Raw genomic sequence first — 16,067 nt, forward strand, 5'->3', positions numbered from 1 at the left:
CCTTAGCAAAGCTTCCTAGGCCCGTGTCAGGCCGTGGACTGGGTGGGTACCACGGTGAACCATGCAGACAATGGCTCTGCCCTCATGATGCCTACCTTCTGATTGGAAAGATGGCAAATAAACGACTCGCGCAATCGTTGGGCGGTGAGAAGTGCTACAGACAGAAACAGCATGGCCGAGTGTGAGTGTGTGTGTGTGTGTGTGTGTGTGTGTGTGTGCACGTGTGTGTTGGGGCCGTGGAAGGTGGGGGACAGCAAGTCTTGCTCCAGCCTGGTTTCCGAGCCCCAGTGCTGTTCCCGGTCTCCTGCCTGATCTGGGATTCGGTCAAGACGCAGGCTGGCTGCAAGGGAGCCATGCACACTGGAGGCACGTGAATAAAGGGCAGGTGCCCGGGGGCAGTGGTGGAGGCCACAGCAGGGATCTGAGCAGTTTCTCCAAACCTCTGGGGCCTAGGGTCCTAAGAGCACCCGCTGAAGAACAGCAGGTGTTGGGACAGCGCAGGGTATTCAGGGTGAAGTTCACTCTCCCCGGCCTGCAGGATCAGGCCCCCTGCCCCCCTGGAGCTATCTCAACCGGCCTCCGAGTCTTTTAATGGCACGCCAGCTCCTGCACATGGCCCCTTTCTGTTTGGAACTCCCTTCCCCGTCTGGTTTCCCAGGCTAACTTACCCTCGTCCCCAAGGACTCTGTCTCTTCCGGGAGCTCTCCTGGATGGTCCAGACTGGGGTCGGTCCCCTCCCTGAAGCTACTCACCTCGCCCGAAACGGAGCTTGGCACTATGTGCCAGATAAATATTTGTTGAATGAATGAGTGGATGGATGGGTGGACGGACGGATGCTGGACCCTGGCAAATCGCCGTCCCCCTTCCCTTGTTTTCTTCCCAGGGCCACTGAGATTTGCCTCTGTCTGCCTTCCCCCAGGGCTTGACTGACCACACCGGTGAACCCGGCGTGCCCCCGGTCCTGGCAGCCGGACGGCTGATGCATGCAAAGTGGACATCCCCTTGCCCAGCCGCCTGACCACCCTGGCGCGGCCGAATCCAAAAGCTAATGACATTATTGTGCAGAGACACAATGTCTGTGGGCATTTGCTGACCCGGGCTTTGGTGTGGGCTTAACCCAGCATTCTCGTCCTGCTTTCTGTGGGGACGCAGCGATCACCCGTCTCGGCACCGGCACTCCTGGGGAAGGTATAAATGCCACCTCCCGCCGGCTAGACTTCACGGGAGCTCTCGGAGGCTGGCGTCACTGGTAAGAATGCCTCTCTCGCTTGCCTTGCCTTTTTCTCTCATCCTTATCCCCTGTTGGAAAGTGTGGGAGACCTGGGTTCCAATCCAGGTGCCACCCCTTTTCTGACAAGGGGACCTTGGGCAAAGACTTCACTGCTGTAAGCCTCAGCCTTCTCTTCTGTTAAATGGGGAGAGGGGTCATCAAACCTCCTTTATCAGAGGTGACACAGGCGCGTGGTCCGGCACGGTGCCTGGCACACAGGCTCCTCTATTAATGTCAACCAGTCTATCAGCGTCCTTGCATTGCTAGTGACTGGGGGGGAGAATCCGAGGGTTTGTTAGTGCAAGGAATCAAACCAGCGAAGGCCCAGCATCGTTTCGAAGGCTGTGAGACAGTGCTCCCCAAATCCGCAGACATTCCCGGGCACCTGCTACGTGTCCAGTCTTGGGGAGCGCTTAGTGGCCAGGAAGCAGCTGGGGATCTCTGAGAGCTTCCAGCGACAGGTGATTCCAAAGCCACTAAAGCTTGGTGGAAATGACCCTCATGATGCCATAACTGCTGCCATTTACAGAACACCGGCTGTATCCCGGACCCGCTGCCCAGGGGTCAAGTCGTCACAACCTGTTCACAGATATTGTCGGGCGCCATGACTGTCCCCACTTTGCAGAACAGGAAATTGAGGCCCACATTGGCAACATCCGAGTTGACCTGATTGAGCTTAACCTTTAGTGCGAGGCGGTCAACGACTGGGGACTGCATGGCGGGGCCTCTGGCCGTGTGACAGGTGCACAGGGCTGGTTACTTAGGAGAACAGAGCGGGCTTGGCCCCCAAGCTGCTTATTTGCAGTTCTTCTCTGTAGGGGACGTCCTGGCCTGGGCTCGAGTGTGGAAGGGACTTCTGGAAGGCTGGGCGTCTTCTCTGGAGAAGGATTTCAGGTGTCTCCTGTTCACTGGAAACACGCAGGCTGGGGTCACTGCTCCTCCTGCGGGAAAGGGGAAGAAGAGTGCCAACTTCCCAGCCGTTCTGGAAAACGTTTTCTGACGTTCTCACCAGGGAAGAAATCTTCCCTGCTGCTGCCTATCACAGTGCCTGAGTTTCTACCATTATGCTCACTTCTTCGCCTTCTCGTAGCATGAGTCCATCACAGATATGGGCGCTCATGGGGAGTGGGGGAAGGTCAGCAGCAGAGGAGCATTCTGGCTAGTGGGTGCCCGGGGAGAGAGGGTCTTGAGGACGAAGTCGGGGTGAGGGCCTGGGGTTACAGGAGACTGTGAGTGGGGTCTGTGGCCCGCACTTTGCTTTTGATCGGGAACTTTCTGCATGATATGGATGGGGCTGCATTCTGCGTGGCTCCCTTTGTCCAGAGCTGAATGACGGGGACCCACCTGGGACCCTGCTTGAAGCCCCAGTTTATCACCACTTTCTTAGCAGACCTCGATTTCCCCTCCGGAGCAGTCCTGGGCACCAAGAAATGAAGCTAAGGATGGAAAGTCAGACAGCCACTTGTGGACCCTGCTGCTCTGGGACATCCTGAGACAGGGATACCAGAAGGCTCGAGGGCCGGAGTGGAGGGGCCCCGAGGCACCCAGGGGAGAAAGCAGAGGGCCCAGAGAGGTCCTCACTGCCGCTTCCCACATATCTTCCAGGTCTTTCCTGCACAGGACCACCCACCATGGCCTCAGACCACCAGACCCAAGCGGGCAAGCCACAGCCCCTCAACCCCAAGGTGGGTACGATGCGGGGGAGGCTGGGGGGCACACAGAACTCCTCCTCCAGACTCAGTTTCCCTTCTGTAGAGTCCAAGTGGGTGTCTTCCTTCCTGAAGCTCCCGCTCTCTGCCCCTGCCCCTCTCTGGGCTCCAGTCTCCCCCACTTGCACAAGGGGGCAGTGATTCCGCCCCCCTCCGCCCCCGCCCCGGCCCCTGCACCAGCCCACGACCGGCCAGGATTCCTGACACCAGCTTCCAGCTCTGGAGACTTACGTTTCTCTGCCTCACCCCATACCCCGTACCCCATTGCCCATAGGGGCTCCCCAGAGCTGGGGCGGACCCACAGTCCCGTGCGAGAGGGGGCTTGTGAACCGAAGGTGAGGTGGGATTCCTGACCTGCTGTGTGACTCGGGCCAATCACTTGACCTCTCTGAGCCTCAGTTCCCACCTTTGTAAATTGGGGAGAATCGGAATCACGGTGCAAGGTGGGTGTGAAGAGGCAAAGGACACCAGCTCGGCCTGGCCTGCGGTGTCCAGCTAAGAGCAGCTATCACTGCCTGCTTTGCCCCCTCATCCTTCTCGCCCTCCTAGGGTCCAGTGAGGGGGGACTCATCATACCCAGTCTGCACCCAAACCTCTACCAGCCACCATTCCCCTGACTGCCTCTGCCGGGCTCCCTCCCATGGTCCCCTGCTTCAGGGACCCTGGGCGAGGGGTCCACCCGGGCACTGCCCTTTTGTCTGACATGTGGCCTCTCCGGCCAGGGAAGCTTGAGTTCAGAGAGTCGGGATGAATGAGGAAAGGAGGTGTTAGCTGAGGCGGTCAGGGAGGCCTCTCTGAGGAGGCGACACGGGAGGGGAGGCCAGGGTCACCGGCCACGTGAGTCGGGGTGGGGGTCAGGGAGAACATTCCAGGCAGAGGACACAGCGAGCGCAAAGGCCCAGAGGTGAGACCGAGCTGCATGAGTCTGAGGAGGAGCACGAAGGCCTGTGCAAGGTGTTTAGAGCTGCGCTGGCCCACAGGCGTAGAAATTGAGCCCCCATGCCGTTTAGCATTTCCCGTAGCTATGGTAAGAAGGTACAAAGGAGCCAAAGAAATTAGTTTGCGTATTCTATTTTATTAAACGCAATAGGCCCTAACGTATAATCAATAGAAAAATTATGAGAAAGCCCTTTGGCACTCTTTCTTGACTATCCTAAACCTTCAAAATCTGATGTGTCACCTTCTGTGACAGTGCGTCTTCATTGGGACGGCCTGAGTGCGTCCCTCAGACTTAGGTGGCCAATGAATGGCTGCAGCACTAGCCTGCACTTATTTATTTATTTATTTATTTATAATGTTTATTTTTGAGCGAGAGAGTGTGTGAGCAGGGGAGGGGCAGGAAGAGAGAGAGACAGAGACAGAGAGACAGAGACAGAGACAGAGACAGGATCCCCGACGCAGGGCTCGAACTCATGATCCGCGAGATCATGACGTGAGCCGAAGTCGAACGTTTCACTGACTGAGCCACCCCGGCGCCCCCGGACAGCGCGCATTTAAAGGATTAGATATAGCGTAAAATGTCAACATCCGTGTGTGGATACATAGCAAGAACGGTCATGGTGACAATACTGAGCTTCCGGGCCGTCTGGGGACGTTCGAATACACGGAGAGGCTGACCTCCCTGGTCCTCCTCCTTGTCTCCCAGGCCAGGGTGATGATACGTTGGCTCCTAATGTCCCTGCTCCTGCTTCTTCTCGGTAACCCTGTAGAGTGCTCAGCCTCTCCCATTTTACAGACGGGCCAGCTGAGGCGCGAAGCAACCCAGTTGCTTGCTGAGGTTGCCCAGCTGGAGACGCAACAGGGGTGACATCAGAGCCCGTGTCTCCTGACCCTTCCGTGGTCGAGTCAGTGGCCATAAAGGCCGAACTGAGCCCATGGAATTTGTCTCTGAGCCCCGCCGGGCCTCTCTGCCCTGCCTTTATCTAGCTAATCCCCGGCCTGGGAGAGAGGGACGTGTTTACACAGCCAGTGCTGACCATGTAGATTGTGCAGCTGCCCTTCCCAGGAGCCCGCTGCCCTGAGCCCGCCTCTCCACCCAGGGCGGGGTGGGGGGTGCTCCCTGGGGACGTGTGGCTGCAAACGCGCTCTGAAATCGTGCAAGGTGGCGGCTGCGAGGCCGTGGCGGGGTGGGGTGGGGGGGCGCCTTCATCTTGCAGAGATTGTGCCTCCCTCATGGGGAGCCTGCTGGCCCCCTTCCCCGGGCTGATGAGAGCCCCCTTAAGGAGGGAAGGCCCCCTAAGAAGTGTCCCGGGGGAGGAGACCTGCAGAGCCCGTGGGGGCTTAAAGAAAAGGCACAGGTATGCGGGGGTCTTAGGGGCCAAACGGGGTCAGGTGTGTTGGTGGTGCCGGCTGTAGCAGGAGCAGGAGACAGCCCTACCTCTCCTGGGAGCTCGTTAGGGATGCAGAATCTGGGGCCTCACCCCCAAGACGTGCTGCCCCGGAAACCGCGTTTTGTCAAGGTCCCAGGTGCCTTGTGTGCACATTGGCTCGCAAAGCGCCACCCTTAACGGAAACGGTACCAGACAAACTTGGACTCCAGTTTCCACTCTGCCACTTGCCTGCTTGGGATCCGCAGGTTGTCCCTTCGTTCTCAGGGTTCTGCCTCCCCCCACACAGAGCAGATACTGTGTGCTCACCGTTGTGCTTCTCTGAGCTCTTCCAGCAACCCCGTGAGGTAGGCGCTGTCACTTCCCATTTTACAGACGGGGCAGCCGAGGCTCAGCGAGGTGAAATACAGGCTCAGGTCTCACAGCTGGCAGGTGCCAGGACTGTCTGGCTTTCGCGTTGGGTCTGTGACTCCCGAAAGTGGAGCCCGTCAGGATCCCTCGAGGCTCCCTGAGCCCCCTCCCTGCCCCCAGTGCCCTGCTTCCGTCCTCCGCATCGTGACAGGTCCCACCCTCTCCTCCTGTCACAGATCATCATCTTTGAGCAAGAGAACTTCCAGGGCCACTCGCACGAGCTCAGCGGGCCCTGCCCCAACCTGAAGGAGACTGGCGTGGAGAAGGCAGGCTCCGTCCTGGTGCAGGCTGGACCGTACGTACCTGGGTGGGGTGCGGGAGCGGGGCTCGCCCGGTGGGAGCTGCCAGGGTGAGGCATATGGAGCTGGGGGGACCTGCCCTCCCCCACTGTGCTCTTAGACCCTGAAATTTGGGGCAGCCTATGGAGAGAGTTTGTGCTTTGGGGTCACAGAGAACTGGATTCAAATCCCAGCTCGATCACTTTCAGGCTGTGTGACCTTGGACCAAGAACTTCCCTCTCTGAGCCTTGGCTTCCTCCTCTGTAGGATAAGAGGAACCACGCTGAGGGGGGAAGGAAAAGAGCTCATAGGCAAATCCTGACACGGAGGCCAGGCACCTCCTCGAGGTGGGGAGATAAAGCACAGTCTCTCTCATGGGCACAGCTGCCCGTCTGCGGCTCCCGGAGCATCTGCACTCTCCTGGGCGGTTTAAAGCTAGACGTCCCAGCTCTGCTTTCACTATGCCCTTCCCAAATTCTGGCCACGCTGGATGTCAGCAGATTCACCGGCACACTTGGGGGCCGGCAGCCTTGGGTCCCTGACCCCGGACAGGAGGGCTGGTAGGATCTGATTCTGCCCTGCTCAGGTCATAGAGCTAAACACAGCCTGCAGGGGACTCTCTCTGTGGGTCCGTGACCACTCCTTCTCTTCAAGAGCCTCAGGAATCGGGGGTGGCCACTGGTGACCCGAGAGGTCAGTGATTCTGGAGGGGTTGGGGGTCCTACGTGACCCACATCCCAACTCAGGGTTCTCAGGGGATTCTGCAGAGTTCAACAAATGCTACTCAAGTCAGGATCTGCCAGAAGAATGGCCCTGCCCGGTCGCCCTTGTCCAACACGCTCTGGGCGTCTGTGCGCCCCAGGAGCGCGTCTTCCTGGACGAGGGAGGTTTTGACCATTTAAGCACTGCATCTGATTCTCAGTTGCCCCCCCCCCCCGCCCTTATTTTTTTTCACATTTGGATGGAAGAATTTCTCAAACAGACTTTACACTCCCCTGCTGTCTTTTTCAAAATCTAACTTTTGGTATTTTTATTAATGACCGTTGACTGTTCAAAATTAAGTTCTGGATCACTGAGGTGATTCTGCTCTTGGACTGGTGGTGTCTGGATTTTGATGGGTGAGCTGAGCAACTGTGAGCCACCCCCCCCCCCCCAGGGGGCTCGAGAGACTAAGCCAGGGTCCTGCCCGAGGAAGCCTGGGGTGGCTCGACCTCCCCTCTCTCTGTCTCCACTGCAGCTGGGTGGGCTACGAACAAGCCAACTGCAAGGGTGAGCAGTTTGTGTTCGAGAAGGGCGAGTACCCCCGCTGGGACTCATGGACCAGCAGTCGGAGGACGGACTCCCTCAGCTCCCTGAGGCCCATCAAAGTGGTGAGCCTCCCGTCACTTCCTGCTTCTTTGCTGCTTGTGGCCAGGGCTTTAGGGACCAGGAGGGAGCCTTCGCCTCCAGCATCGTGACACTTCTAATGCACAGGGTGTGCTTCCTGGCTGTGTGACCTGCTAGAAGCCGTTCGCCTCCCTGGGCCTCAGTTTTCCCATCTGTAAAATGGGGATATTTGGCTCTGCGGCCCTGAGATTCCCACATGCCCAGCCTGAGAGTTGCCACATTGCACAACCCCAGGGGGCTCCATTCACAAGACCTCAAAATGCTCCGGCGGGGGTGCCGCTCACATTCTATTCTGTACAGACGGTGCTTTCCAGGGTTGGGAACGCATCACAGGCAATTGCGCAATAAACAGTAGCCATCATAAGCATGAAAAGAAATCCTGGGATTGGTGTGGAGGAAAAGGTAGTTCAGCTCCTGTTTGTAACTCGTGCCGGTGGGGCCTTCTGGTTCATCTCTGAACCTGATTCTTTACGAGGATGTGAGCTCTTAGGGAGGACAGCGGGCCCAGCAATGCTCAGTTACACTCCCAAGCCTCCCCAACACAGTCTAGTTCCCCCCAGAGCTTGATGGAAGGTAGGAGAACATTGCATCCCATGGACCCGGGTTCCTACCTTGGCTCTGGTGCTCCCAGCTGTGTGACCTTGGGCAAGCTGCTTTACCTCTCTGAGCCCTGGGTTTTCTCATCTGCCAGAGAGCATAAGAGTATTTAAAGGATTAAAGGGGATGACTAAGGAAAATGTCACAGGAACAGGAAGATGGGAAGAGATGTGGCGACGAAGGAAAGCCAAAACATCTCAAGTGCCTTTTCGGGGCACCACCAGCCTGTGTCCCTGTATGTGTCGATTGTGGCTGCCTTTTTTTTTTTTAAGCAGGCTGAGGCAATGGCGGGGGGGGGGAACATGACCTATCAGAATTGAATGTGCCTTAAAGTGTCGACTCCAGAGTGTCGCGTGCAAATAGCCTGTGGGACCTCAACAAACGGCCGCTGTTTACCTGCAGTTACAATTGCACTCAGGTGGCAGGGGTACTGGGCAGAGGGCTGTAGATGGAGTGTGCTAATCCCAACACCGCAGCACGCGGATGGGGCCGGAAGGCCCTCCCTCGCTCCCCCTCCCACGCTCACTCTCCCTACTCCCTGTCAACAGGACAGCCAAGAGCACAAGATCATCCTCTATGAAAACCCCAACTTCACGGGGAAGAAGATGGAAATCATAGACGATGATGTGCCCAGCTTCCACGCCCACGGCTACCAGGAGAAGGTGTCGTCGGTGCGCGTGCAGAGTGGCACGTGAGTGCAGACCCAGCCCTGCTCACCCCGCCCGGGAGCCCAGACCCCGGGGTCCTGAGTCTCGCTCTGCCCCGAACCCTGCTGATCTTGCACACTCGCGACCTCAGTCTTCCTGCTGGAAAATGGGCATGGAGATCGCGAGCTTGCGTGTGGCTTTCAGCCCTTGCCGTCCCCTCCAGATCTGCCTCTTGGGCAATACCCTACCTGGGGGCGGAGAGAAAGCTTGGCCTTAACCTCAGTCCCCAGGAGCAGGACCGTAAATGGTGGTGGGGGTATAGGAGAGGTGGGGATGAGTTGCGTGGTCTTAACAGGGCTACGGGGGGAGAAAGCCCAGCCCGTGCCGGCAAAGTTAAACCCTCTGGGGGTTCACAGAGGGGCTACAGGCAGTGGGGTGCTGCAGGTGGTTGGCTCCAGCTTGCAAGAGCCGACTCTGAAGGTTTCAGAATATCTGTGAGCTGGTTGCTGAATCATCGGTGGCTCGAAACCAGCCGGGGTGGGGGTATTGACACCACAGACATTGGAAAGTGAGACACGCCAAGACCTTTTTCTACCCCGCCCCCCTCAAGAGAGCTGGTTTGACCCAACACTGACTGGCTTTTCTGGGGTTCGTCAACCTCCGAAAATGGTGTGCACAGCTCTGTGTTCATAGTCCTTTTCGTTTGTGTGTTCACTCGTTACTCAAGTGCTGGAGTCCTGCCACGTGCCAGGCGTCGCGTTAAGGGCTCCGTGTGTCAGAGCAGCTTCAAGAGACCTGGCCTTTTCTTTGTGTAGCTAACAGTCTAGTTGGGGTCAACGGTTAATAATTGAAGAATCCACACAGATCTGGGCTCCTTCCTTGAGGAAGGGACTGTTGAGCTCAGATCCCAAAAAAGAGTAGGAAGTGCGGTGTGAAGAGAGGAAGGACATTCCAGATAGAGAAGGGCATGTGCAAAGCCCTGGGGTTGGAGGAGCCTGGTGAATTGGAGGGACTCTCCAAAGGTTAAAGTGATGGGTGCGCAGAGATATAGTGCATAAGACCACGAGGGAGAGCCACAGGTATACGCAAGGGTTGGCCTGGCAGGTCCTTGTAGGCCAGGGCTTTGTGACATTTTGTGTGTGGGGGCGGGGGGGGGGTGGTGGAGAAACTGTAACTTTCATTAGGTGCTCAAAAGAGTGGAGGATCCCCCCTAAACGGTGCTGACTTCAAATGATGAAGGGATAATGGAGGGGCCCTGGGACCTAGCCTCCTCTCTCGTTTGGCCTTGCAACCAGGCATGGGGTTGGGATGAGGGTGGACAGAGGCAGTTAAGAGACCTGCGTTCTTGTAGGCTTAAGTGGGCTTGAGGTCACCTTTCCCTAGTAGCAGGCCTTCAGCCAAAAGTTGCTTTAGGAGATAGTGATCTCCCCACCAAGAGAAGGAAGCAAGCAGAGGCCAGAGGCCGGAGGCCGGAAGGGTGGCGTTCCTGCTCGACAATCAGGAAGTGTGAAATGAACGGGAAACCCACCCTTCCTCACGGCCTAAGGCTGCTCTCCTTCTCTCTCTCTTCGTCTGCTTCCCTCCGCCCCGCAGGTGGGTCGGCTACCAGTACCCCGGCTACCGCGGGCTTCAGTACCTGCTGGAGAAGGGAGACTACAAGGACAGCGGTGACTTTGGGGCTCCCCACCCCCAGGTGCAGTCCGTGCGCCGCATCCGCGACATGCAATGGCACCAACGGGGCGCCTTCCACCCCTCCAACTAGTGCCCCCCTGTTCCTCCTTCCCAGGGGCTAGGTCTGCTGCCCAGAATCCCCCCGCACCCCCTGGCGAGTGAATAAAGTGTGACTTGCAATTTGTGCGTTGCATTGCCTTTCAACTCCAGCGGGAGCTGGGTGCTGCGGGCGGGCGGGCGTGCCTGTGTGCGTGAGAGAGAGAGCGAGCGAGAGACCCCGAGACCGAGAGAACCAGAAAATGTCTGGGCTGCGGCACGACAGCAGAGCCTTCGCCGAGACTCACAACTCTGCAGCTACTTCGCTGTGTGGTCTTGGGCGTGTTGTCCAAACCCTCTGAACCTCTGCTTCTTCGCCTGGTTCGCCACCACCTTTGCCGCGTGAGCGGCTGGCTCGGCTGACCTCCTGGCTCCCTCCTGCGTGGCTGCTGAGTTCCCTCAAGGTCGGGGTGCAGGTGAAGGAGGCTCCAGGCCTTAAAGGTGCATCCACTGCCGGCCATCCCCCCATTAGCATGTTATCCCCCTTGAGCCTGGCCCTTTTCTTCCATCCGAGGGACCCACAACCCAGCAATCCCTCCCGGTCCCGGAGAGAGGTCGTAATTACCTGTTTGTGCGTATGTGTGCTCATGTGTCCCTCTGTTCGCTATTTGGATGGTTCGGTCTGGATTCTAACGGCTGTTCTGGAGCCCCGGCCAGTGACGGGGGCTCAGACATGTCACTCTACCTCTCAGCCCCTCCATGGGTCTACCTGGAAAGAATGGGGGAAGAAACAGTGCCTCCCTCACTGGGTCCAGTGAGGATGAAATGAGCTAACCCAGGCCCTCTCTGTAGAAACGGGGATCATTTGCTGGCTGCCTGCAGTGCAAATGTCTGTTCCCAGGGCACAGATTCTCTTCACTTTGTATTTGGTCTCTTTTGTTTTAGTGTTTATATTTTTGAGAGAGAGAGAGACAGACAGAGCACGAGCAGGGGAGGGGCAGAGAGAGGGAGACACAGAATCTGAAACAGGCTCCAGGCTCTGACTGTGAGCACAGAGCCCGACACGGGGCTCGAACTCACAGACCGCGAGATCATGACCTGAGCCGAAGTCGGAAACTTAACCTACTGAGCCCCAGGCACCCCTATTTGGTCTCTCTCGACGTAAGTGGTTTTAAATTTTGATATAGCACAACATCTGTCTGTTCCTTTACGGTTTGTACCTTCTACGTTTTCTTTAAGAAATTCTTTCTCACCCCAGGTCACAAATATATTTCCCAAGATATTTTTTTTTCCCTAAAAGTGTTCAAGTTGTGCTTTTCACATGGAAGTTCTCGATCCTTCCAGAGCCGATTTTTGTGTATGGCATGTGGTAGGGATCTCATTTCTTTCTGGATCTCCCTTTTGTCCTGGAATCATTTTTGTTAAGAAGTCCATTTCCCCCCACGGTGGAGCAAATACTACCTTGTCACATATTTGATTGGCATGTGTGTATGGAGTCTATTGATGGGACCTCCCCTGTCTTTCTTTCTTTCTTTCTTTCTTTCTTTCTTTCTTTCTTTCTTTCTTCCTTTTCCTTGTTTTCTTTCTTTCTTTCTCTCTCTCTTTCCCTTCCTTCCTTCCTTTTCCTTCTTTTCTTTCTTTCTCTCTCTTTCTTCCTTCCTTTCTTTCTTTCCCTTCTTTTCTTTCTTCCTTTTCCTTCTTTTCTTTCTTTCTTTCTCTTTCTTTCTTTCTTCCTTCCTTCCTTTTCCTTGTTTTCTTTCTTTCTCTTTCTTCCTTCTTCCTTTCTTTCCCTTTTCTTTCTTTCTTTCCTTCTTTCTCCCTTTCTTTCTTTTCCTTGTTTTCTTTCTTTCTTTCCTTCTTTCTTTCCCTTGTTTTCTTTCCTTCTTTCTTTTCCTTGTTTTCTTTCTTTCTTTTTCTTTCTTCCTTCCTTTTCCTTTTCTTTCTTTCTTTTCCTTGTATTCTTTCTTTCTTTCTTTTTCTTTCTTTCTTCCTTCCTTTTCCTTTTCTTTCTTTCTTTTCCTTGTTTTCTCTTTCTTTCTTTCTTTCTTTGAGAAGGTGTGGAGGGAGGGAGGGAGGGAGGGAGGGAGAGAGACAGACAGAGAGAGAGGAGAGAGAGAATCTCAAGCAGGTTCTGTGCTGACTCAGGGCTTGATCCCACAAACAATGAGATCATGACCTGAGCCCAAATCAAGAGTTGGACACTCAACCAACTGAACCACCCAAGTGCCCCAATGGGGTCTCTTTTCTCTTCCTTTAGTCAATTTGTATGTTCCTGTAGTTTGACCACATTGTGTCAGTAACTGCTGCTTTGTAGTCATACATCTCGGACCATTCTTCTTATTCAGAAATATTACAAATTTTTAATGTTTATTTATTTTTGAGAGAGAGAGAGAGAGCACGCATGTGAGCAGGGGAGGGGCATAGAGAGGGAGACACAGAATCCCAAGCAGGCTGCAGGCTCCGAGCCGTCAGCACAGAGCCTGATGTGGGGCTCGAACCCACGAGCCATGAGATCATGACCTGCCCGAAGTTGGATGCTCAACCGAGCCACCCAAGCGCCTGTTTCAGAAATATGTTAGATATTCTTGCCCTTGTATGCCTCCATGTAAAATCATCCCCTAAAATCTGGAAACATAGAAAACCTTGTTGAATGAGCTAAATTGGATAAAATAATTGCCATGGAGGTGGGGACTAATCAGTGTTCAGCTGATGTTACTGGTTTCCATTTGCTCATTCATTCTTCAGTCAACCCATTTTCTTGAGTGTCTATTTTCTTCCTGGAACTGGGCAGCGTAGGGGATACAAGGTAAGTAAGACAGAACCCTTGCTCTCAGGAAACTCCCACTCTGGAGAGATTGTAATAGTCAGGCAATAAAACCACAGGGATTAAGATGGGTTGAATTGTCCCCTCCAAAAAAAATTCACGTGTTGATGTCCTAACCCCTCAGGATCTCAGGATGTGACCTTATTTGGAAATATGGCCATTACAGATGTGAGTAGTTAGATTTCGATGAGGTCATGGTTTATATACACAATGGAGTACTACGTGGCAATGAGAAAGAATGAAATATGGCCCTTTGTAGCAACACGGATGGAACTGGAGAGTGTTATGCTAAGTGAAATAAGCCATACAGAGAAAGACAGATACCGTATGGTTTCACTCTTATGTGGATCCTGAGAAACTTAACAGGAACCCATGGGGGAGGGGAAGGAAAAAAAAAAAAAAGAGAGGTTAGAGTGGGAGAGAACCAAAGCATAAGAGACTCTTAAAATATGAGAACAAACTGAGGGCTGATGGGGGGTGGGAGGGAGGGGAGGGTGGGTGATGGGTATTGAGGAGGGCATCTTTTGGGATGAGCACTGGGTGTTGTATGGAAACCAATTTGACAATAAATTTCATATATTAAAAAAAAAGATTTAGATGAGGTCATTTAAATGAGGTCATAGTGGATAGGGCGGATCCTTAATCCAATACAACGGGTGTCCTTATGAAAAGGGGGAGATTCGACACCAGAAACACACACGTGCATACATGGAGAACACCGTGTGGAGATGCAGGCAGAAATTGGGGTGATGCTGCAGAAGCCAAGCCACATCCAGACCACGTGGAAACCACCAGAATCTAAGAGAGAAGCATGGAACAGAGCCTCCCTCCCATGCCTCCAGGGGGAGCCAACGCTGCTGACACTTGACCTTGGACTGCCAGCATAAAGAGAATAAATTTCTGTTGTTTAAACCACTCTGTTTGGGGTACTTTGTGATGGCATCCCTAGGACACTAATACGGTGATGGCAAGAAGAAAGGGCCAAGGACACCAAGAGAAGGCAGGGGCGCTTCCTGGAGCATTAGACCTCCCAAAGAAGTGGGGAAGTTGAAAGAAGAGTTAGCATTTTGCAGGTGAATCTTGGGGAGAACAATTGTGGCAGAGGGAACAGAGTAGGTGAAGTCAGGGATGCAAGAAACAGCATGGTATGTTCCAGTGTTCTGGGTACAGTGGGCGCTTCAGGGTGTGGGAACATTGAAGGTTGGCTAAGCAGAAAGTCCTGAAAGATTGGATGATGTTGGTGATGGTGATGATGATAATGTGTGTGGTAGGTGGCACCAAAAGGGTTTCCATTCGTCTGTTCCTACATGCCAACCGACCTAAACTTAGCGGTAAAACTCCCACAATCATTTGTTTTGTGCACATGTGTAATTTGGGCAGGACCCAGTGGGAACAGCTCATCTCTGCTCCAAATGGAGTCATCTCGGATGGCTCAAAGGGTGGGGGTGAGTCCCACAGCTGGGCACTGGTGCTGACTGTTGGCTGGGCCTCAACTATGACTCTCAGGGCAGACACCTCCCATACGTGGACACTCCATACAGCCGCCTTGTTTCCCACCCCCACCCCCCCCCCAGCAGGTAGCTGGATTCTGGAGCAAGTATTCCGAGAGAAAGCTGGAAGCTTCATGGCATTTGTACAACTTAGCCTCAGAAGTCACATGGCATCACTTCCTCCATACTCTATTGGAAGGGAGGGGGGGGTCTCATACGTGGACCCAGGTTGAAGGGAGAAGACAAAGGCCCCACCCGTCAATGAGAGGAAGGTAAATGCATGGGATGAGATCTATTACGGTGGCCATATTTACAAAACATGCTCCACCAAGGGAAAGAAGACACTAAGAATGGGCCTTGGCAAGGCTGAGCAGGTAGCTGGGATCCACATGACCATGCGTGAGACACTTTCTCAGCCCATGATCATCCTCCCCAATGAAAGAACAAGGCTGGGCAAGATGGCCGGTGCGGTCACTCTTCCCCCACATTGCTGCGATTGTGTCTCTATTTTTGTTTTTATTTTTCTTTGTGTTCTCTTGCCTCTCTATCTCTTTCTACCTCCTTCTGTCTCTCTCAGGACTCATCTTTATCTTTGCTGGTATCTCTGCCTCCTTCTTGATCTCTCTCCGTCTCTCTGTTTCTCTCTGTTTATTTCTATCTCCTTCCTTTCCTATCCCTCCCCTTCATCTGCCTCCCTCCTTCTGTCTCTGTCAACTGAGGACTGTGCTCTGTGGGGCCCTCTCCCCACCCCCCAACGCCTCCATGCATAGCTAGACCCACCTTCGCTCAGATCTCCGCAGGTGAGGCCCTCTAGGCGCACTGCCGCAACCAGCCACCAGGCGTCAGCAGAGCGTCATCCTCAGGGCTCCTCGCCCGGTGGTTCGCTGTTCGGGCCCTGATTGGAGCCAAGCCCCGTCAGTCACACCGGCTGCCAGAGGTAGGCGGTGCCTCAGAGACTGTCCCGGGACAGAGGGGAAACCAAGGCTCCAGAGAGCGAGGTCTTGATAGAGCAGTGGCAGGCCTTACCGCCCTGTTTCCTTCTAAAGCTTGCTGGAAGGGGAAACAAACTCAGCACCGATTCTTTGCGTGAGAAGGTGCTTCCAAATCACTGTCTCACCCACTGTCACTGGAAGCGACTAGCGAAACTTCGTCCTGCCGCTCAGACATAAGGCTTAGAATAGCCTTGGAGTATGTCTCGGTCTCAGTTTCCCCTGAGATGGGGGAAATACTAGCGCCCGCTCATAGGGCTGCAGTGAGGATTCAATGAGATGCCATGTGTGAAGTATTTGGGGGCAGTTCCAGCCACACACCAGGGACTCAGTAAATGAACACGTGTGACAAGGGCTAAGAGGAGGCTGTGCTATCGTGAGGTGGGGTCAGGGAGGACTCCTGGGAGAAGGTTTTTAACCTGGGCTTTGTGG

The 16,067-nt window shown here is 54.5% G+C and overlaps 1 protein-coding gene across 1 annotated transcript; it reads left to right on the top strand.

Annotated features, from left to right (window-relative positions):
* The first annotated feature begins 1,143 nt into the window (after positions 1-1,143).
* On the top strand, positions 1,144-10,476 carry CRYBB2 (crystallin beta B2). Its single transcript, XM_058693090.1, has 6 exons — positions 1,144-1,249; positions 2,876-2,955; positions 5,894-6,012; positions 7,233-7,365; positions 8,527-8,669; positions 10,219-10,476. The coding sequence occupies exons 2-6, from the start codon at positions 2,902-2,904 to the stop codon at positions 10,385-10,387; spliced, it is 618 nt and encodes a 205-aa protein (XP_058549073.1). The 5' UTR covers positions 1,144-1,249; positions 2,876-2,901; the 3' UTR covers positions 10,388-10,476.
* Positions 10,477-16,067: the final 5,591 nt, after the last annotated feature.

This window comes from Neofelis nebulosa, chromosome 11 (genome assembly GCF_028018385.1).
Source record: "Neofelis nebulosa isolate mNeoNeb1 chromosome 11, mNeoNeb1.pri, whole genome shotgun sequence".
NCBI classification, from domain to species: Eukaryota; Metazoa; Chordata; class Mammalia; order Carnivora; family Felidae; genus Neofelis; species Neofelis nebulosa.